The sequence below is a fragment of the Doryrhamphus excisus genome, linkage group LG15 (assembly GCF_037039965.1).
Source record: "Doryrhamphus excisus strain RoL-2023G ecotype Guam linkage group LG15, RoL_Dexc_Guam_v1.1, whole genome shotgun sequence".
In the NCBI taxonomy this organism is placed as follows: domain Eukaryota; kingdom Metazoa; phylum Chordata; class Actinopteri; order Syngnathiformes; family Syngnathidae; genus Doryrhamphus; species Doryrhamphus excisus.
The window spans coordinates 8,880,012-8,901,774 of NC_136371.1; the positions used below are offsets into that span (position 1 = coordinate 8,880,012).

At 41.2% G+C, this 21,763-nt stretch overlaps 1 protein-coding gene across 5 annotated transcripts in view; it reads left to right on the forward strand.

The window, feature by feature from the left end:
* LOC131103954 (FERM and PDZ domain-containing protein 4-like) overlaps positions 1-21,763 on the forward strand; it is a 35,155-nt gene that overhangs the window by 8,853 nt on the left and 4,539 nt on the right. For 3 of the 5 annotated variants that reach the window (XM_078796428.1, XM_078796429.1, XM_058050530.2), the window contains exons 2-15: positions 13,060-13,182; positions 14,710-14,861; positions 15,079-15,181; positions 15,886-15,931; positions 16,073-16,177; positions 16,339-16,446; positions 17,264-17,395; positions 18,338-18,457; positions 18,715-18,851; positions 19,058-19,184; positions 20,048-20,137; positions 20,222-20,404; positions 20,493-20,631; positions 20,727-21,716. In XM_078796428.1, coding sequence (XP_078652554.1) covers positions 13,060-13,182; positions 14,710-14,861; positions 15,079-15,181; positions 15,886-15,931; positions 16,073-16,177; positions 16,339-16,446; positions 17,264-17,395; positions 18,338-18,457; positions 18,715-18,851; positions 19,058-19,184; positions 20,048-20,137; positions 20,222-20,404; positions 20,493-20,631; positions 20,727-21,716 — 2,555 coding nt within the window. Of the gene's footprint in view, positions 1-4,242; positions 4,600-12,177; positions 12,672-13,059; positions 13,183-14,709; positions 14,862-15,078; positions 15,182-15,885; positions 15,932-16,072; positions 16,178-16,338; positions 16,447-17,263; positions 17,396-18,337; positions 18,458-18,714; positions 18,852-19,057; positions 19,185-20,047; positions 20,138-20,221; positions 20,405-20,492; positions 20,632-20,726; positions 21,717-21,763 lie in introns of those variants that run through there. The other 2 variants (XM_058050531.2, XM_058050528.2) reach the window with 2 other exon arrangements.

Sequence of the window (21,763 nt, forward strand, 5' to 3'; positions counted from 1 at the left end):
GACCGGTGGAATTTGTGGACTCGCTGCCCCTCCTTTTATCTTCACAGGACACGAGCCGTCTGTCCTCATTGTAATCAGCATCATTGTTGTAAATTAAAGGGATGGCACATCATCCTTGAAAGACAAAAGAAAGGTTCTGCTATCCCGCCCATTGGGTATTTTAAACAAACATTCATCTATTTTTTTTTATTCTTACAAGGCAGTGCTTCTCAAATAGGATGGGGGTGGGGTGGGGGATCTAGAGGCATACTAGACTCACAACATTTCTTAAAGGAAGGCATTTACAACTATTATTATTACTACTAACAACTATTAGGTTGACTGCTATAATGGAGAACCACTGTGTTAGAGGTCAACAATTAAACTAAACAGATCTCACTATGAGAAAGTACAACCTGGATGAACATGATTTCTCCTACGCAAACAGCAAAAATAACAATTTGTTACTGATGGTAATATAATGTCGAGCATGTTCAGTGCCGGAAACCAGAAGGTTAGCAGTTCCATCCTCGCTACCTCCACCCAGTCACTGTTGTTGTGTCTCTGGGCAATGCACTTCACCCACCTTGCCTTCTGTGCTTCCCACACTGGTGTGAATGTGACTGGATTTGTGGTGTATCTCCCTCATCCCTGGATACAGGAGGAGGCAGGAGGGGCGAAGTGATGAAGTGACAGGGTACAGCATCTGCGGTGGAAGAATTAGTCAGCAAGGAATAAGCAGTATCTCAGTAATATGGAGGTACTCCCAATTCGGAGAAAATATTTGGTTGGTATTTTGTTTTTTTGTGCTTTTGTTATTAGCTGAGGATTTCAGCATAACTAAAGTTTGTTTAAAAAAAAGGGTTATATTTGACTTCCTCTATATTTCAAAAAGAGAAAGGTCTACTTTATTTTAAGCGTATCGATGAGTGTTGAGAAAGTTTTATTTATTCCTAAAAGGGATCAAATATGTATTTTGAATTATTTACAATCATTTGATTTAATTTTGAATCTTTGAAAAATACACAAGACTTTAACACTGCAGTACAGATTTGCTTCAGTGAAGTACTGACTCGGAAGTTACCGTATCCCACTAAAAACCTTATGACCGCAGACACGTTGAATGAATCTTTTTGGGTCAGTATTTCTGTGTTAGTTTTTAAATTTTAGAAACCCAGAGTCTATTCTTCCACTCACCCACAGAAAATGAGCTGCAACCAACCCTGACCACCAACAATGTTTGATATGTTTGTGCATACATTCCCACCCATATGAAATAGTAGAATGATGTCAAATGAAACCTGACAGCTGAATTGATTTCCAGTGATGTGCAACCACCCGTTGCGAAGTGGCTTTTATCTCCAAATAAAATGCTGACAGGAAATGAAATTGACGATGGTAAAAGAACCCAAAGTTATTTATCTCTCTACTCTGCAAAGGCAAGCTGTCTTCAGACCCATAGGAAAGAGTGAGAGGACAAGACCTTTAATGTCTCATGTCCCACCAAGCACATTTTGATGTGTGTGAGGCCACAGAAAGGACGAGGGTCATCAAAGAATCTATTCAGCATCAAAGGAGCTTTTCTCCACGCCTGATGGCAACCCGGTTCTCACACCAAGCAAAGTAGGCGGCACACATAATGCCTTTTACCAACATATAGTAAACGGCCTTCGGGGAAAGGTTAACTTTTATTTTGAACAACTCAGCACATTATTGCTGCATTGTCAAGATTTGGAGACTTGAAAGGAAATCTGTGCCTTTCACGGAATCATATCCGGGTCACAAGAAAATCCTACTGCACATCCACAATACATGCACAAAATAACGAGCTCCCCTTGCGGCACCATTTTGTACATATTTTGTAGAATTGTTACGTAAATTGGTGTTTGTTATCCCCCACAGTAGAGCAGTTGTTGTGTGTTTACCTACCTGTCATTTTTGTGTTAGCATGTGACAGTAGTTAGTGTTCTCTTAGTGTTCTGTCACACGATCCCCCTGTAACTTGTGTGGCACAAAATCATTACAATATAAGCAGTACAGAACATGCAGTACTGTTTGTTGTCCTTTAGGCAGCATCCTCTCCAGTTTCAGGTGTTCAGGTGTAGAATGCAGTACATAGTGATGATAGCTGTTGCTACTATTTGATTACCATCTCTTGATGTGGTCTCTGAGTGTATAAATGGTCTGCTGAAAGCACTTTCTGCTCTTTTGAGTTAAAATCAAGTGTCACCACTAATACCAAGTGTGTACTGTCCTTGGCCCCTTATGGCACTGGGCCAGCAGGTGGTTGTGCTGAACCATCTGTGTGCATACAGAGCCGTTTGACAGCCCCAGAGAAAATATATGTGTGTGTATACTATGTCAAATCCTACAAATTCTGTTCCATATACTTTATTAATGGCTTAATTTATGTTGTTTTTTTAATTATTATCCTATTGTGATTGTTAAAATTAACCGAAACCGGATTTGACTGCCAATTTGTGATGCCATTTGCCGTCGTGCAGCTCTGCAACATCTGGTCATAGCGCAGTTGTGTTTTTATTCTCTTGTATCACATTCTTCTAATCAAGTGTTGGAGGCTTTGCACAGTTTAGACATCCGAGTGTAAGCAGGATTGCAGTAATATTGCACAATGTGGTTCAAATCTAGATTGCTTTCTTTGTTCAGGAGTCGTTTCTCCTGTAGGGAGCAGCTGTTTTTTAGTCTTGTTTTTCGAGCTGCAATACTGCTGTAGCTTCGGCCAGATCGAGTGAATGTGGAACGTGTGTATTATGAATGTGTGCTGTCTCTGTTAATGTTCTGTGCCGTCTTTGTGGCACAGCTGTCATAAATGTGCTGTAGTGGTGTGAAGTAGCCTTCACACCACTACTACAAGATATGCTGTGCTGCTTTTATGACTGGAGAGCCTTCCTGTTGTGTATGGCGTAGCTCACAAGCCATACAGGGATAAAGTTGGTCAGGATGCTCTCCACTGTGCATCTGTAGGTTGAGGCACATATTCCAAATTTTCTCGGCTTTCTTAAGAAGTACAGTCTCTGTTGAGCCTTCCTGCTTTGTGTTGTGGTTCTTTGTGAAGACTTCACAAATGTGGGTACCAGGGAGTTTGGAGGCTTTCACCCTCCTCCCTCAAGTCCCATTGATGACAAGTGGTGCAAGTTGCTCTTTCCTCAGCCTCCAAAGATCGATTGTTCCTCACCTTTTTCCTGGAGACTGCCTGTTCTCCACCGGTGATCATGCCAATGACTGTCGTGATGTGACAGGAGATTAGCGTCTTTGTGCCTGATCTCCTGGAGCCAACTCTGACTTTCTAGGGTCTGTCTGTGAGGAAATCTAGCACCCAGTTGCCGAGGTCCTCAAGCCAGTCTGATTAGGATGACAGTGTTGAATGCTTGTAGTCAATAAAGATAATTCGAACATAATAGTGTCTTTTTTCCAAGGTGTGTGATAGCTGAATGGGTAACTGTGTTGATGGCATCCCGGTGGGTTCAGTTCAGTGTGTCACAACTACTGTCTCAAAACATTTCATCACAATTGAGGTGAGTGCAACGGGACGGTTGTCATTCAGACAGGTTACTGGGTTTATTTCAGGGACGAGCATAATGGTGGTTAATTTGAAACAGGTGGGCACAGATTAATGGATGAAGGTCAGGTTAAAGCCAAATCAGATGATTTTCAAGCATCCTGTATTGAGCCTAAACTGAACTGTACCGTTTGGTGAAAAATTTTCCTCCATTAGAAAGACAGTCACTTTCCATTACACTTGATCAGAATTGTGTCTCTTTAGATCAAAGAGGGTGCCTACATGGGTCGTGTGATGTGTTAAACCAGAAGAGTCAGGGTCTCGCTTCCATCGGTGTTTCATTCTGCAGCATCAGCACTTGCTCTACCCATCACCATCTCTCCTCATCTCTCCTTCCTGGATTTGCTAGCTTATCTAAGCATCACACTTTGTTGCCATTTCATTTACCCCTTGACCATATTTCAAGGATTCCCTAATTTCGAAGACACTTTCCTCTGCATCCCACTCCAGCCTCCAAAGGTACTCGTGCATCAGCATGGTCGTTAGGAGATGCTGAAGCCAGAGAGCATCCATCATGCATTCAATGCTGTTTAGTGCTTCCCTCCCTCCTTTCCTCACCCCCCTGCACACCCCCCCCCGCGTTCTGTCCCATCCCTCGTCCACTCTAACTCTCTCCCTCCCCTCCCTTACTTACTGCACCTCCCAATACCCAGAGAAGGAGAGCACTCACAGGCTCACTGCAGCCCAACCAGGCAAGGTGGGATGCAGCAGAAAGCACTTGCAGAGACCGAACTCTGTTCCTTCACTTAACATCAACAGCAAGACTGGGAATTTGGATTTTGACTGCGCAGGATGGCACATTGTGTACTATTGGTCTGCTGAGTTTATTTCCCCAAGCGATTGCAATAATACTTGTGATTTGAAAAGGCTTTGCTGACTCCTGTCATGGATCCGGGTTGAAACTGGATCATCATACATGTGAGGGATTTGGATGCAGTTTAGAGTGTCAGAATGTGGAGCATCTGATTTCCGGGATGTACCACATGATAGCGGGACCGCATGGATATATTTGGTTTATCTAAGATGCCAAAGTCTTCTGGGTGAGTTCGCTTTTAGTTTTGTAGCCAAAAGCTGTTATTCCAGGGATGTGTCTGAGCATGTGGAGTGTTTAAAGATCTGCATGATTTGTGCATATGTATAAAAACCAGCCTTTGAAGAAATATCCCAACAAGACTGTGAAAACTTACATACATACTATGTAGTTTGGTGAACACTTCCAAGCGGGTCTTCCATCATCTTTGCAAATCAGAAAGGGCCACATAATGACAAATTAAAGGATGTGCTACTTTGATATTTTGTAAAGAAACACATCCATATGTGCTAAAAAGTTACATATATTTCAAGAAAAAAACAACATCTCAGTTTTGTGATATTGGTGAAAATGTGTATTAGAAACTTTGCTTGTAACTTTTCTTAAAAAAAATAATTGTAAAACTATTCCCGTAATAGCATATTTGTCCCCAACCTAATTTTCCAAAAATTCCAACCTCATATTGTTTTATTTTCTCATAACATTATGACTTAAAAGAAAAATCACAGATTTAAAAAAATATTTCAGCTCTGTGCTACTAAAATGACATTATTTTTATCATAATATAATGAGTTTATTCTCATAAAATTGTGACTTTTCTTCTAGGTAGAATACAACTTTTTTTCTCATAAAGGGGACCTATTATGCTCATTTTTCAACCCTTTGAATGGAGTTGTGGACTCCTATAGAACAGTTACACACAATAACCTGCACTTCCTGGACCTTCCAGAATGTGCACCTATGCCAACTGTATTTACTTAGATTTGAGCTTCCCACAATTAGCTCTGGTCTAATACCAACAGGTACCACATGAAAATATGTACTGTTGGCTTAGTTTCCGCTGTTTTGTTTGCCATGGCAAATTTGCGCTGTCAGCTTTACCGAGTTATTGTTTTTCATTTAAGCTTGTCATATACCACTTTTATTTGTTTTACCCTTTTAGTTTGTCACCACATCTACATCCATCGCAGGATTCTAAACCCACTCGTTGAAAATCAAAAGGCCACGCTGGTGTTTACTGTGGGAGAAGTTTGAGTAGCGTGTCGGTATTTGGCAGCAGAACCAGCCCAGCAGGCCTTGTTTGTGCACTGAATATTAGATTAGGGTAATGTGTGCCAGAAATCCCTCTGCTCCATGCCAATGCATGCTGCTTGCTCCGAGGGCAAAGTTCCATTGTATTCACAGCCATCTGACCAAAGAATTTCATCAAGTCATTTCCAATATGTAGTAAGTGAGAGAGCTTATGCCTTTAAATGAGCATTTTTATAATCACCCCAGTAAGTGTGAAGAAACTGTTTTTCCAAGACGAACTGCAATTATGCAAGCAAAGCAGTTTGGCAACACAAGGCAACAGTTAGTTGCTTACATTGCTGAGTCGTGTTACATATAGTATTCTCAGAATGGAAATACTGGCATCACTCGAGTGACCATATAGTTCCATATAGTATAATAATACGAACCCGGCTACTTGCCTGCTGGACCCCCCGCCTCCTGGCCCTGAAATCAAGGTGTGCCGCACCTGTTTTTAGCACTTCACCTTTGTAAAGGGACAAAGATGAGTGAATAAGATGAAAGCAGCTGCCCTTGTTCAGTTGAAATTAGAATAAACTATTAACGCCGCACTTTAGGTAGAACTTTACTATGTAGAATCCTGATTTGGCTCCAATACTCTAGTATATACTCTAGTATACTGTATGTACAAACCAAAATTCCTCACCTTATCTGCAGGGTCAGTACTGCAAGTTGTCTGCATCTTTGTTGAATATCAGCCGTCAGATTTTTAGATGCACGTTTTTTTCAGAAAAATATAATTTTGAGTGTTTTTATTGCTCTCACATAGGTCTTCTGTGGAGATTCATTTCCCGCTGCACAATGACATTCCGTTACGTTGTGATTGCCACCTTTTCTTCTCATAAATCCAGTCATGTATATTACTGCAGAGACACGCTTCATGCTCTTTCTCTCATTTGACAAGAGGCGAAATTTGATCCATTATGCAAATAAAGCAAATCCTTTATGTGTCTTACAGATATGAACTTCCTCTCATGGTCTCTGCTTCATGAAAGCAAATAGCATCATCTCCCAAACAACCCTTTGATTTTCAAATGGCATGCTTCCTGCATGGAGGACAATATGCCAGATGACTGGAGATGAGGGAAGAGCTTTTCTGATTGGAGTGCGTCACACTTAGCGACACTTAGATACTCGTGCGTGTTAGTCACAAAAGCAACATTGCCGTCATGCTCATCAAGGCAGACAGAAGACTGACATCAATAATTTCTCATTTTAAGAAACTCTGTGAAGAGAGTGCATGTTGCTTTTTCGCTCTTGCTTTGACCTTTAAAATGAAGTTTAGTTATTAAAGGGACTGAGTCCATGTTCCTGAATGCATAAAAAATTCAAACAGTTTTGACCACAGCCAGCATGTGAAGATGTTGCAAGAGTTCATGCAACGGTACTGTTAACATCACTTAAGTAAGTGCATTTTCAATAATTGATCGCTTTAGCTTGGTTTTACTAAGCACGTTAAAGTTGGGTAGAAAGCAAGAAAAAAAGAAGGGAAATGTCATATTCATATTTTATATTCTCTCCTACACTTTCTGGGCGACAGGGAAATGGTAGCAAACTGATCAAACATAGTCTTGCCATTCATCTTTAATTCATCATTGATGCTGTTATTTTAGCTGCACAGAATTATTTTTGAACGAACCCAGACTCTTTGTTTTTAATAGGATGTGCTTTTATTCATCAAAAATTGTCAAGAGGGAATTTGGAGAACAAAAAGGAAGAAATAATGCAACCAAGAATGGGGTGACCAAAAGTCCTGTTTTCCCAGGATATGTCCTTGTTTTCATTGTTTTCATGGGGCTGTTAAACTGAGCAGCATTGGGGCACTCTGCTGCATTTGATGTGAGCAGAGACGCTGCCTTGTGGTTAGCTTTTTTAAAACATTTGTGTTGCCAAAAAGCCAAAGAAAAAGGGCTGTAAAATTGTGGATGTCATGCACAACTACGGTTCAAATTCCCAAGATTGTGTAACTTTGCAGGGCACAGTTTTCCCCCAAATCTTGGTTACATTCCAAAAGCCGTTCCACCGTTTTTGAACATTCTTCTTTTGGAAGATAGCATTTTGTCCAAACAGACACAGATACTTTGAATGTATTGAAATTATATGGCATCTTCGAGTAAACATTCAGTACAATTTGAGCATCTCATTGCCGCATGTCCTGGTTTTCAGTCATCAAAACATGGTCAGCCTAACCAAGATGGCGCACAAGGAAGCATATATCTTACAGGAGGTGGCTAGTTTCCAAGTGATATGTACTGAAGAGTGCCAGTATAAATGAGTCAATGTCGATAAAATCTGTCAATATTTTATGAATATAGTGACTTCTGTTGATGCAAAGGTGTGTCCTGTATGCCTGAAGATAACTGAGGGACATAATGTAAATCATAGATGAGCCTACATTGAATTACCGGCTGTCTGTTTGCTGATACTTGTGCTTACTTCTGCTCCAAATACCGCCCTACAACTGGCTTGTACTCTTCCATATACAGTACCTCCATACAGTACTACGTACATGGTACGCACACATGCATATGCAAGTGGTTGCATCAATCAGTTCATAACCGTTCGGTATCTGTTGTCTGTATCTATTGATATCAGTATATCGGTATCTGTTAATACTTCTAATCTACTATCACATAAATAAATAAACAGTAAATACTGAGCATGTGAGAAAGAAAGAAGTTTTTAACAATATGTTATTATCTTTGTATATAAATTTGGCTGTGGTTTGCAGCGATGTAGAAATCCTCTGAGTCATACTGAGAGTTGTTTCTAAAATTCCCGATAGATACAGAGGAGGGGCATGGTATTAGAAAGCATTGCTGGTATTACGTAAGAATTATGCAGTTAGTGCCTTGCCTTGCCAGTGTCAGTTAAAAGTGAGATCATTAAGATTTTAGCGGCTTGCATGAGATTTTGCAGGTGAACCAGATGTTGTGGCGGGGGAATAGATCTGCCTCAACAACCTATTGACTGTTTTTTTTCTTCCTCTGGCAACAATGTTGCAGTGGTTCCATTTGTTTTAGCATGAATGCAAACAACCATTACTGCATATTTGCGCTCAGCAAGCGACAGATTTGTTGACACGCTCCAAGCAGCTGTGCACACGCACACACACACATACACACACACACAGCCTAATCTTTATCTAACCTTTCCAATTGACCAAACAGTTGGAATTGGTCAATGCCTGACATCACAAGAGTGCAGACAGCCAACCCGCATAACCTGTTGTGAAACTAGTCACAGGCCCAACCTTTGTAAAAATACGTAACCCAGAAGAAAAATCCATTTGCCAAGATATTCAACTACTTGAACTGTTAATTTGAACTTTGCACTCTCATTGCTCTGGTGTTTTAGTTTTTTTGTTTGTGTTTGTTTGTATGGATGGTCAGAGCTGTGTTGCATTGTATAACAGGGACACAACAGCCTGAGGTTTAACCAGGCCAGCTTGCCGTGATTGATGGTGCTGACACTGAACTTATTGACACAACCCTGACATGTCTAATTTTTGAGCGTGTCGGTAGATAGGCAGGTTGTATTTTATGTTTCACGGCATTGACTGGATGATGCTGCAGCAAGGACTGAGCTGTCCATGGTGCTGAATGGAACATCTCCTTTGCCTAATGTAATGTATGAAAGAGCTATTTGCCGTGTTCTTTTGGCATGATTCCACATCACGACCAGTGGGTTTTACATAATGTCAACAAAAGTATTGGGACATATAGCAATTGTTCACATGGACTGGAGAAAATTGTTATTTATGTACTTGTTTTTATTTTTTAAATGCAGACCGTCATGATGCCACCCAGTAACCTTTTCCTTTGGGTCACATTGGCAACACTTTTTCTGAAAGAACAACTATGGCAGGAGAAAAAAAAGAAAGTCAGAAAAGAAAAATAATCACAGAAGTACACATTAGTTTATTGATTATAACCAATAAGTTATTGTTATAGTTAGTTTTTTATATACATGTCTTATTTAAAGCATCACTTGATTATTACGGTGGAGCCTCGGTTAGTGTCTGCACCAGTTAACATGTTTTTCAATGAAACAAATATTTCACTGCAAAACTTTGCCCTTGGTTTATATATGTGCTGATGTCACTCAAAGCATCATGTGCATCAGTGTTATTGATGGGTCAGGAATTAGAACCAAGAATGAAAAGGTTTCTGTGAATCCTGGAGTAGCAGAAATAAAAAGGTGTATGATTAAAGGCATTTTTTAAACAAAACTAAAGTATATCAGATGAACATGTTGGATTTTCTCTGACTGATGAATTTGATTGCTATCTGTTTGTACTGTTACATTACTGTAACATTACTACATTTGTACACTATGAGAAAGTTAAATGACTGATGTGTTTTTTTTTCTTGTTGATAACATTGGTCTACAATTATTTGAACTTGATCTGCTTCTGAGTTAAAAGTGAGATCAGTTTTGATGAACTGATGAACACTAATAATTTTGATCTCGCCAGGATGTACGGGATGTCCGCATCAATAATTTCAAGCTTTGTCATCTGCATCTAAAACTACACTCTGTTAAATGTGTTTTTGTTTATACTTTTGTGTCTGGAACTCATTAATAATTAATAAGATTTAAATAATTTCCTATGGGAAAAAAATTGCCAGCTACTTTTTTTTTAAGGTGGGTGTTTTTCCGAAGCCTTTTTGCACATTCTCTCTGTACTTATTACTCAAATCTTCTTTATTCGCTATAATGCTCACAGAGCATGCAGAAGGCAGCTGGTCGGAAACTTTCTGTCTGTGAGTGAGTGTGTGTTTGTGAGTGCATTCAAACTAAACACACACACATGCACACGAGCTTTTGTGTGTTAAATCCACTGAAAGCCAAAACATGTTGTTAGCAGGTACAATATATGGGGAGAGCACTCAAACGGGGAACTTTTAACAATTTTCTCCAATGTTTCATTCATGAAGACACAACAAATGGGTGGGTGAACAAGATGAGGCAGGGACGGGAAGAGTGTAGAATTGTGTGGGTACTGACAAACGAAAAGAACCGAAAAATGCAAAAGGTTTTGTGCAGTCACATACAGTATTGTGTGCAGAGGGACTTCTATATCTACCAAGGATATTGTTATTATGTCCTTATTGCCATACTATAAGAATTATTTGGTTGAGATACTACTTAAGCGCACTGACCAGAGGCCAAAGTTGTGGCAGCGGGCTGACTGCTTCATGTGGTTACATCATTAGAGCATATATATATATATATATATATATATATATATATATACGTATACACACACACAACTGATTGGTGCCTCAGCACAGTTGGGTGCAAGAATGGTGGAAGAAAGTGTTACATGCTATCCAGCATGCTTTGCGGCAATAAGATATGGGTGGAATTTTGATGTGTGTGTTGTGCGTGTATTCGCCCATGTGGTTCATTGGGTAGGTTACAATTTCTGCCATGTGTGTTTACTTGTGTTGTGTTTTTGTTGTGGGTGAGGTGTTTTATTGGATTGTAGCTATCAGCTACTTTTCCTGACTAAGTCTAGCGTGAGTCAAACTTGCCACAATTGAGCGGCATTTTGCTGGCTACTCCTTCAATGGTAAAAATAATCATTTAGTCAGTTTTACTTGACTGGAGCTGGAAAAAGAAAACCTAGTTGTCTTTAGTTGGTGCCATCTTTGTCACAAGATAAACAATTATTGGTCATGAATGTTTGAATGGCTGATGTCCCTCCTGTTGACTGTGCTCGGCAGCAGTCGTAATTCATCACTGTAATCCACTTCTTAATGCAGATAATTGAGGAGACAGGATCAATATCTTTAATGGCATCCTATGAAGGGCCAGACATCAGCAATCAATCCCACCGAGGTCATTACACCGTAGCAACAAGCAATCAGTATTCTAATTGGGTGAAAATAACTCAAGTAACAGCCTCAATGTAGGTTAACTGTGCCTCTACTTCATCATTTGCAAAAATGTACCCACACATTCAGACATTTACTAAGACATTTGAAATTTGAAGAAATTCCATTGAGAAATTCAATACTGTTGTGAACGATTGCTGGTGGTGAAAGTTTGTTATTTTAAGAATGTTTCAAGAAATGAGCCTAACCTAATGGGAAAACAGTAACACCCCTTTGAGGCTTTATATAAATAAACTTGACTTGACAAATACACTTCAGTAAAACATTTTTATCCCAACACTCCCTTTCTAGTCAACACCGTCGCCCGTATATGACATCATCAGTTGACTCTGTAGTTCTTTGCTAAGTAACACAGTGATGCCACAAATCTCCAAACATTTTTAGATTTTTACAATAGCGAGAACAACATGGATACCACCTTTGTATGTGACAAGAATATTCCTCTTTTGAACAATGCTCAACTTTAAGAGACTGCTGTGAGGCTCTCAGAGTTGGTGTTGCAGCCCAATCCTCTTACTCTACATACACATTCATGCACAGCTGCAATGCACACGTACATATACACACACACACAGCCTCTCATTTTCCCTCTGTCTTGTACTCACACACACACAAACACACACACACACACAAGCTTGGATTTGTTTTCTCTTTGATGAGAGGGATTATGGGATAAAGGAGGCGAGGCCATGGCAGTTTGGTTCAGTTTGAAGCACAGCTGCTCACAGCCTTCACAATGACGGACAGATGAATGTCGATCAATGCCGGGATCATCAAACCTGTTAACGCAGCGGCAACCATTTGCTCTGAGCTTCCAGCTCAAGGCGTTGAAAGGTAGCATCGGACCTTATTTTTCTGGATGACGGAAGTCATGGATGCAAACTCAACAGTTACTGAAACTTCTAAGAATGAATGGCTTTCTGCTTCCTGCAGTTCTTCACAGATATGACTGACAATTGTGAGACTTTCTCTACACTTTCAACCTCTGGACAAGTGTTTTTGGAACCCACTGAAGGCGATGCCATGACTAACTGATGCATCCATTCCATCAACGACACAATGTGGGACCTAGTCACCTGGATTCGTATGGTGACAGCATCCTTATCTAGTATGCACATAAGTCTCTGTTTTAGCAGCTTGAACTGTAGAATAGAATAGTAGGAAATGCTCACACTGGCATTGAAAAAAACTGTCCCTGCCTCCTCCTTGCTCCCACCTGTTCCTGCTCTCCTAAAATCCTCAATGACATTGTTGGGTTAATCTGTACTAACACCGTTTATCAAGGTTTTCCTCGCCGCATGCGAGACATTAGGCCCAGCAGCATGAAGACATCAAGCCAAGTAGTAGTATTCAACCATGCAGCTTCCCCAGATTCCCTATGACCTGCAGTTGGCAGAACCTCACACCACACATCAATATATTTGTTTCTTCAAATAGTAACAAAGTCTGTATATCGGAATGTTACTATTGTCCCTGATCTCTCTCTTATGTTGCAGCCACAAGAACAAGACATCCGGCTGGCCGCCCCCAGGTCCAACCTCCTGGGGAGGACTGCAGGGGCCACCGTACAGCTGGGACAGCATGAACAACAGCAGGGATGGCCGGAACTGTCTCACCAAGTATGTATTGATTTTGGGCTATCCTGTCACCTGTAAGCAATCAATGTTCAGTCATCTAGTGTCCCTCTCCAGCAGAGTCAAGTGGCTCTCTCATGTCAGTGCTGGTTTGGACTGGAACAGTCTGGTGTCAATGAAACTGTGGCTCTGGGATTTGGTGCAAAAATGAGCAAAGATCCCTAAAATTACCCGTGACTTCAAGCTAGGACAGTTGGTGTCTAGCTGGTATCTGTAGTAGCCATTAGGCCCTGACTGGCCATAGCCAATTCCAAGGAATATTCCAGGAAATACAAAAATCCCCATAACTGAAATATTGGTCGATTAAATTGTTACATATTTCAATTTTAAAAAAGCAAAATACCTGCTTTTGAATGCTAAAATATCATATACACTTGTTTGGAACAATATTTATTGACAAGGGAGCATTTTAGTAGTTTCTCTCTCAGATGATTACAAATTTGAATCAAATTAATCACAGGTTCAAATGAATTAATCATGATTAATAACCATTTGCAACTGCTTGAAATATGCCCATATACACATTTTTTAGTGAACATATATTGTCTAATGGTTATAACCATGCGGCCCAAGCACTCATTTCTAAAAGAAAAAAAATGCCAGCATATTACCTGGTTTTTATTAGTGATAAATGAGTGTGAACATTGGTCTCAATCTGCCTACTTTTGGCCAATTACTGATATAATAATATTATATATATATGATGTAATAATAACTATTTAAACGGCTGATTAAATTGTCCAGTTCCACTCTATTAGTAATGACCAAAAACAATTCTAAAATGCTGACACTGTTGCTCCTGACGTTATTTGGTGCTAATTGGTTCTCATTAAATACCAATATTGTGACTAATTTCGGTAGAAATATTTATTTTAAGACAAGCAGACATTTTTCGAACTAATGTTAATGGTGCTAGCAGTTTTGCAACAGTTTTACTTGCTGTACAGCCTACCACGTAATCTCTAATTTCCTGACTATGAGAGCCTGAAGTATGTAAATAAATGGCTTTATCTATGTGACCTTTGGAATTCAGCCTTCCCTTGACCCCACTGGTGGCTTGCTCTGCCCTCTGTTGAGATTAAGCTCTTCCCCACTCTGATGAGAAAGGGACGATCATAGATTGGAACATGCTTGATTCCAGGCAGATTTAGCTAACAATGTTACCATGATACTGTATGTACAATACATTGAAAGGTTATAATGAAATAGGGGGGTTATGCTGTCAAAGTGCAACAAGGTGGGGGTTGATGCACATCGTAGCTGTCAAATACAGCAGAAGTGTTTGCAAGTTGTATTGCAACACTGATGTGCCACCAAGATTATAATGCAGAAGTGTTGTGTTTTCTCTTTGCTGCACCGTGAGCAATTGTCCTTCTGTTTGATGCCACCTACTGTATATACTGTATCTAGACGGCCCCGCCACCAAATTTTTTTAACCCAATATGGCCTGCGAGTCAAAAGGTTTGCCCACGCCTGCTGTAATGGCATGTACCATTTGTAATATCTTCCAAGCCAAGTGTCCCAGAGCAGCTCCCTGGAGGAGGTTCATCTGGATGGACTACCACCTGCACCTCGCCTGGTGGAGATGAGGCGTGATCCTGTCCTGGGTTTTGGCTTTGTGGCTGGCAGTGAAAAACCAGTAGTAGTTCGCTCCGTCACTCCAGGTTTGTAATAGTGATTGCCCCCAAATCATAAATCCTCTTAATTAATTTTATTGGCTGTGTTTATGCTTCCACTCACCCTCATTACCAACCAATTCAGACATTGACAACCGCTTTCTTGTCAAACACTAAACAATCAGCTCAATTTCATAACTACACACAATTTTCCAGACTTTTTTTCAGTCACTTTGTGCGTAATTTGAGTGTGTCTGTTTTGTAGGTGGTCCATCGGAGGGAAAGCTGTTGCCAGGAGATGAAATCATTATGATCAACGATGAACCCGTTAGTTCGGCTCCAAGAGAACGAGTAATCGACCTTGTCAGGTGGCTGGAGATGTTAGGCTAAACCGCAACTCTGAACTCCCTATCTGTTGCCCACCTGGCTTTGGAACACATTTTCTTTTTCTTTTTCTTTTTATTTATGTATTTTTTTCTGAACACATTTTCAGCAGCCCACAGTCTTATTTATGTCATTAATGGCTTATTTCTGGCATGTCGACTACTACATGTCTTCTACTACATTATGTTTACGACATTGGGTAATATGAGTGTAAAGGTAAAAGAGAAGTATTCAAAAGGTCATCAACACGTTATCTGTGCTCTATCTACATAACAATCACGGTCAGGTCTGGAACCAATTAACCATGATAAACGAGGGATTACTGTAGTCAGTTATGTGATACTGGCTGGCTTCTGATGAGGAAGCAGCTTGTTTGTCCAGCAGAAGCAGTCTATTTGCGGAAGCAACATGATTCTTAGATTTAATGACAAATGTTGCGTATGGTGCAGCTGTACGAGTGATGTGATAGTGAGGTTGGCCCCTTTGACATTTTGAACAACTTTAGAGTCATTTTTCTCCTAAAAAAATGATCGTTGTCAAGTAGTCAAACGGCATATTTGTCATATGTATTTTGAAAAACAGTAAACGACAATGTAATGATCTGTGTGTTTGTGTCTTCTCGTTTTAAAAGTGTGCTTTTCAATCGCTTTTTTGCTGTTTATTCCCATTTCCTTTCTTTTCACTTCAGGAGCTGCAAAGAATCCATCCTATTGACTGTTGTTCAACCATATCCGGTGAGTGTGTAGCCTTTTTTTTTTGTTGGGAACACAACACTTTAAGAATTTTTGGTTTTAAGAATTGTGTTTATGGCTTTTTCTGTCTGTCCTCCCTCCCTCTATTTTCACTTACTCTCTTCTTGGATGATTGCCTCCTAGTCTCCTAAATCAGCATTCATCAGTGCAGCCAAAAAAGCCATGCTCAAGTCCAATCCGGTCAAAGTGCGCTTTGCCGAGGAGGTCATTATAAACGGCCAGGTTCCAGTGAGTTCTGTCTCACACACACACACTTAATACAGTATGTGACCTATATAAGACATGGTAGATGGACAGGCGCTGGTAATTGAATCAATACTTACTTAACCTCTCATATCTGCAAGAGCAATGAATACAAGGACATGACTGAACATCTTCTCACTTTGCAGAACCCAGTGAAGGACAACTCTCTTCTGTTCATGCCAAATGTCCTGAAGGTCTACCTAGAGAACGGTCAGACTAAGTCTTTCCGCTTTGACAGCAGTACCTCCATCAAGGTGTGTGTGTATGTGTGTTCAGGGATAATTTAGTTACTTTTTTGTGTTGCGATATACAAAATCAGTGTCCAAGATGCCCTGATGGTAGAGGGGTAATAATTGAACTACTTTGTCAGTTAGTATTTCATTGGTACAAAACCTGTTTACGACCTTCTAATTATGTTTTCTTTAACATTATTAGAGCCCTTTAGACATGAAATAACACCCCTATAGTCACCTTTACATTCGTATTACCTACTGTAGAGTAAAATAATCCATTTAAATCATGACTTGTGCTAGTGTGTGTGGTGCTGGGGGAGCGGAGTGTGGGGCAGACAGGAGTTGATGTCAGGGGTTCAGAGTGGAGTTTTAGCTTGGCGTGACTTACTGCCACAAGAGTAGTGTGTGTCAGGGATTATTGTGCCTGTTGTGAGATAAAAGCCTGTGTTTCCGGTGATCAAGTCTGGTGCTTGTGTGTCTCACTGAACATTACAATAACATTATTGACACCCATAGTAGCCAGTGTAAATACTACATATCATCACAGCATCTTTGACTGCGTCTTCTGAATGTCTTTTGATTGACAATGCTTAAGGCAAAAAACGTAACATTTAACTAGATTTATGAATGAATACATTTATGAAAAACCGTGATAGAGTGAAGCCACAAAATTTTAAGTGCAAAATGGCGAGGGCTTACTATATGTGATTATTACAACAATGCTAAAACAATGAGGCTAATAATGGCACAAGAGTATTGCACATTGTAAGGTTGGTTGAAGCATGTCGGCTTGCTTGTTGCATCAACAGAATTCTCTGAATGCTTCAATTTACTCCAGGACGTGATCCTGACACTGCAAGAGAAGCTATCCATCAAATGCATCGAGCATTTCTCCCTCATGTTGGAGGAGAGGATTGAAGGCTGTGGGAACAGATTGCTTCTTCTGCACGAACAAGAGATGCTCGCTCAGGTCAGACTCACTGAATCTGTTTCTCCACCAAAGCTACCCCTCACTGTCTCTCTTGTTTGTGCCTTTGCAGGCTGGCAATGTTCAGTATTCGCAGCAGCGTTTGAGCTAAAGTGTCATTTATCAGCAGCGGTGCCATCAACGTATACTATTACACTCTTACACCCATACAAGCATACATTCATTCTCCTTAGTGCCAGCTACATTGTAATGAGGTTGCAAGACCATGGTGGTCAGCCTAATAGTCAAACCTCATAACTGAGATAAGAGGTTCTGCACCTAAAACACACATGGTGGAAGGCGGACATGTTAAAGTCACTTCAGTGGAACAAAACTGCAAAGGTTGAGGACAGTAACAGAATTAAATGAAATGTCAAACATAAAACTGCTATTCAAATGTAAAAATGACTTACCCGCAGTTTATAATGAACTGACACAAAACTGTGATGTGTCTTTCATCACAGTTAGAGCAAGGGTCTCAAACTCGTACCTGGGAACTTGTAGTGAGATTACTTAACGTGACAGTCTACCTCATGGTGTCATCAAAGAAAATAGGCCATATTGGGGATGGAATATTTTCCACTCTGTTTTAGATAAAGTACGACAAAGTGACGGCCAGTCCATGATGTACCCTGCCTCTCTTCCAAGGTCATGTGAGGTTCCAGCATACGCCTGCGAGCCCAGTGATAATATGGATAGAGAACTTCAGTGCTGAATGTATTTGTCACAGTTGTCTACAAGATACATATTCGCTTCTTCCATTTGGATACAGAAGCTGTAGCTATTTCCACTATCTTCAAGTACTCGAAAAACACCAATCACCTTCATGAAGTACTTCTGAACTCACCACCTTTCCCCCTCAGGACCTTTCCATTTGTCTCTGTTGCCACATTTATCTAATTTGCCTTTTTTTTCTATGTGTTTCCACACCTCCGCCTGCTCTAGGTGACTCGCAGGCCTGGTTCTGATAAGATGAAGTGTTTCTTTCGAATCAGCTTCATGCCCCGCGACCCTGTGGAGCTGCTGCGGAGGGACGCCGTGGCGTTTGAATACCTCTATGTGCAGGTGAGAGGCATTAGCTTATCAGCATTCTAAATTCTTTAGTCTGCTTTGAGAGGAGTATCATCTGCCAGGAGCTTTGGAAATTGCTTTTGGTGATTAACTAAATGATTTATGCCTTTCCTACAACTTCCTCTTACTAATGAATACACTTCTTCCCTGTGGAATACAGCTGTAATTAGTTGGTTGGGATGGGAACGCCAATCATTTTTCCTTGTAAGACTCTGAACACACTCTGTTCTCTGCTTCCTGCTTTGTGGCAGAGTTGCAACGATGTGGTGCTGGAGCGTTTCGGCCCAGAACTGAAGTATGACGCGGCGCTACGACTGGCAGCGTTGCAGATGTATATTCTCACCATGACAACCAGACAAAGCCAGAAGGTCTCACTCAAATATATCCAGTAAGTGTGTAGTCTATATCTTAGATGAAATACAATACAATTAAACAACACATTTTGGAGTGCCCTTATGGGTGCTACACCTGTGCAATAATCATGCTGTCTAATCAGCATCTTGATATGCTGGTGCATGGATTATAAATGCTCACCAACCCTTTACACTTTGCTGACATGGAGCCTTTTGGCTAAAATCTGTCCCCCCTCAACAGGAAGGAGTGGGGCCTGTCGCTCTTCCTGCCGCCTGCTGTGATGACCAGCACCAAGGAGAAAAACATCAAAAAAGCTCTGACACACATCCTCAAAACCAACCAGAACCTCGTCCCTCCTGGGAAAAAAGTAACAAACTCCTTTTCTTTCTTTGCTCTTGTTAGCAAACTTCTGACACACGCATAGAAACTCACTGTCCTGTTTTTTGATGCAGTCGCCAAAAATAGCCTTGCCAGCATGCTCGCCCTTGCAAAGGTTCTCGCCTGTGTCAAACAAAGACACTTTCTTTGGCTCCAACTTGAATGCTAATGCATGTGTTACGACATCGCATGCTAAAAAGTTGCCTCATTGTCAGTCATACTTTTTTTTTTTAGCTACACATGAATTAGTAAACGAGTGCTCATTTTATGAGTCGTGAGTGCACGTGTGACACCATCACCTGTGTTAAAATTACAAGGGGAACCTTCCATTCATCCATCCTTCCTCTATATCGCTTGTCCTTATTAGGGCCACAGGTGAGCCTATCCAGCCGAATGTGACCAAGAGGGGAGGAGAAATGGAGTAGAAAAGTGTGAATGGCCAACATGCAGCCTCTGAATAAGTCTGACCACTAACCGTTATCCATGGACAAATTAGGATTGCACGATTTCATCACCAAATGTGTTTGGAAGAAGCGTCATAGTCCCAAGTGAAATTGTATGGTTTATGTTCTGTGCACTATTTTCTAAAATGTCAAACATTGATAATGCAATGCATGTACAATTAGGTGCCGTGATTATTCACAGTGTGATGAAAACGTGTTCATCAGCAAATGAATAAGTTAACATTTCACATCCGTGGGTTGACTGCAGTGTTTGTCAGTGCAAGCACTTTGCAGGGGCTTGGTACCTTTTCACCTTTGTATTACAAAATGAGAGAAGTTTTCGGAAAATGCAACTACTGGGTTTGTGGTGTATTTGACAAAGACAACTACGTATATCATCTCTTTGCAGCTGACTGCTTTGCAGGCCAAGGTGCATTATCTAAGGTACCTCAGTGAGCTCCAACTTTATGGAGGGAGGGAGTTTAAATCAATACTTTTGGTAAGGCTATCTTTTAAAATTAAAGACGAACATTTTGTTGACACAAGGGTATTTGAACTGACTTGACTCAACTCTTTTGTGCAGCAAGGTGAGAAACAAACTGATGTGACATTGCTAGTAGGCCCTCGTTATGGTATCAGTCACGTCATCAATGCTCGCACCAACCTGGTGGCTCTGTTGGCTGACTTCAGCCATGTGAACCGAATCGAAATCCTAACCGAGGATGAAATCAATGTCCGGCTGGAGCTGCATGTCCTGGATGTCCGGGTGAGCAGAGTTTTGCCTTACCAACTGTGCAAGTCAGGTGTTTTCATTGTTTTGCTTCTTCAAATTTTTCCAATTTGTTCCCTGAAAGCCCATCACACTTATCATGGAGTCAAGCGACGCGATGAACCTGGCATGCCTTACTGCAGGCTACTATCGCCTCCTAGTGGACTCAAGGAGATCTATCTTCAACATGGCCCACTGCAACAGCTCAGCAGGCGATGATAACAGTAGGTTGTTTTTTCAAAACCATGTACTTCATTAGGATTACCCTAATGAAGGATTACAGAATATTAATCCAGTGAATCAAAACTTTCACCGACAGGCCAGGATCGTATCCTGGAATGGCCATACAGCACATCTTTTGGGGACAGTGAGGAGCTATCAACCAGCCAGGCAGAACTCTACAGAGATTCTCACTATTCAGACAATGGGCAGAGAGAAAACAGACTCTCTTCTTACTTCCATCATTCACAAAATCCTGACAGAGACCTTGAGACACGGCAAAGTCCAGTGCCTCCTCCTCTTCCTCCTGCTACTAGACGCAAACCCCAAGATTCACCTCGTAGTGCCAAAGTGTCATTTATTTTTGGAGGAGACCCACCTTTGAACAAGCCCAGGAGTTTAGGCTATGAACGACATCACGAGAGTGCTGAGATACCTGAACATGGACCACCCTACTTGCGCAATACAGACTTTGGGGCACAGGACAGGGTGCCCTTTCAATTCAGCGGTCTGACACATGTCTATAGCAACATAACAACTGAGGAAGGTGGTGAGGAGCCACTGTTAAGAGAGCTGTTTTACCGTGACACAACAGACGACGCAGAAGACGACGATGAGGCCTCCTGTGAAGAAGATTCCATTGGGGGAACACCGGTGGGGGACGGAGAAGCGGGAGGAGGACTGGCAACGGCAGCTGGCAAAACTACCTTTCTCACCTTTTCTGGTTCTACTGATGACATCATTGACCTTACATCATTGCCGCCACCCGAGGGTGATGACGCTGTAGACGATGATGAGGACGACACACTACTGGAGACGCTTAACCTTGCAATTGCGGCCCCACCACCAGGCTTTCGGGACAGTTCAGATGAGGACACTGCACCTGAAGGAAGGCCGCCAAGCCTGCAAGATAATGATGATATTCCAGTCTCGTTAATTGATGCCATTCCAACTCTTGGGGAGGGAGAAGGAGACGGACAGAGGCAACTGGATAACTCCGTTGTGAACACTCTGCAGGCACTTGAGGCTTTGTCTGTTTCTGACCAGAGGCCACCCCCACCGCGGCCACCAACTAGCAGTAACAATCCAGGTCTGTTGATATTTGCTCCCAGTGAAATCCTAAAAAAAAACGTTTTA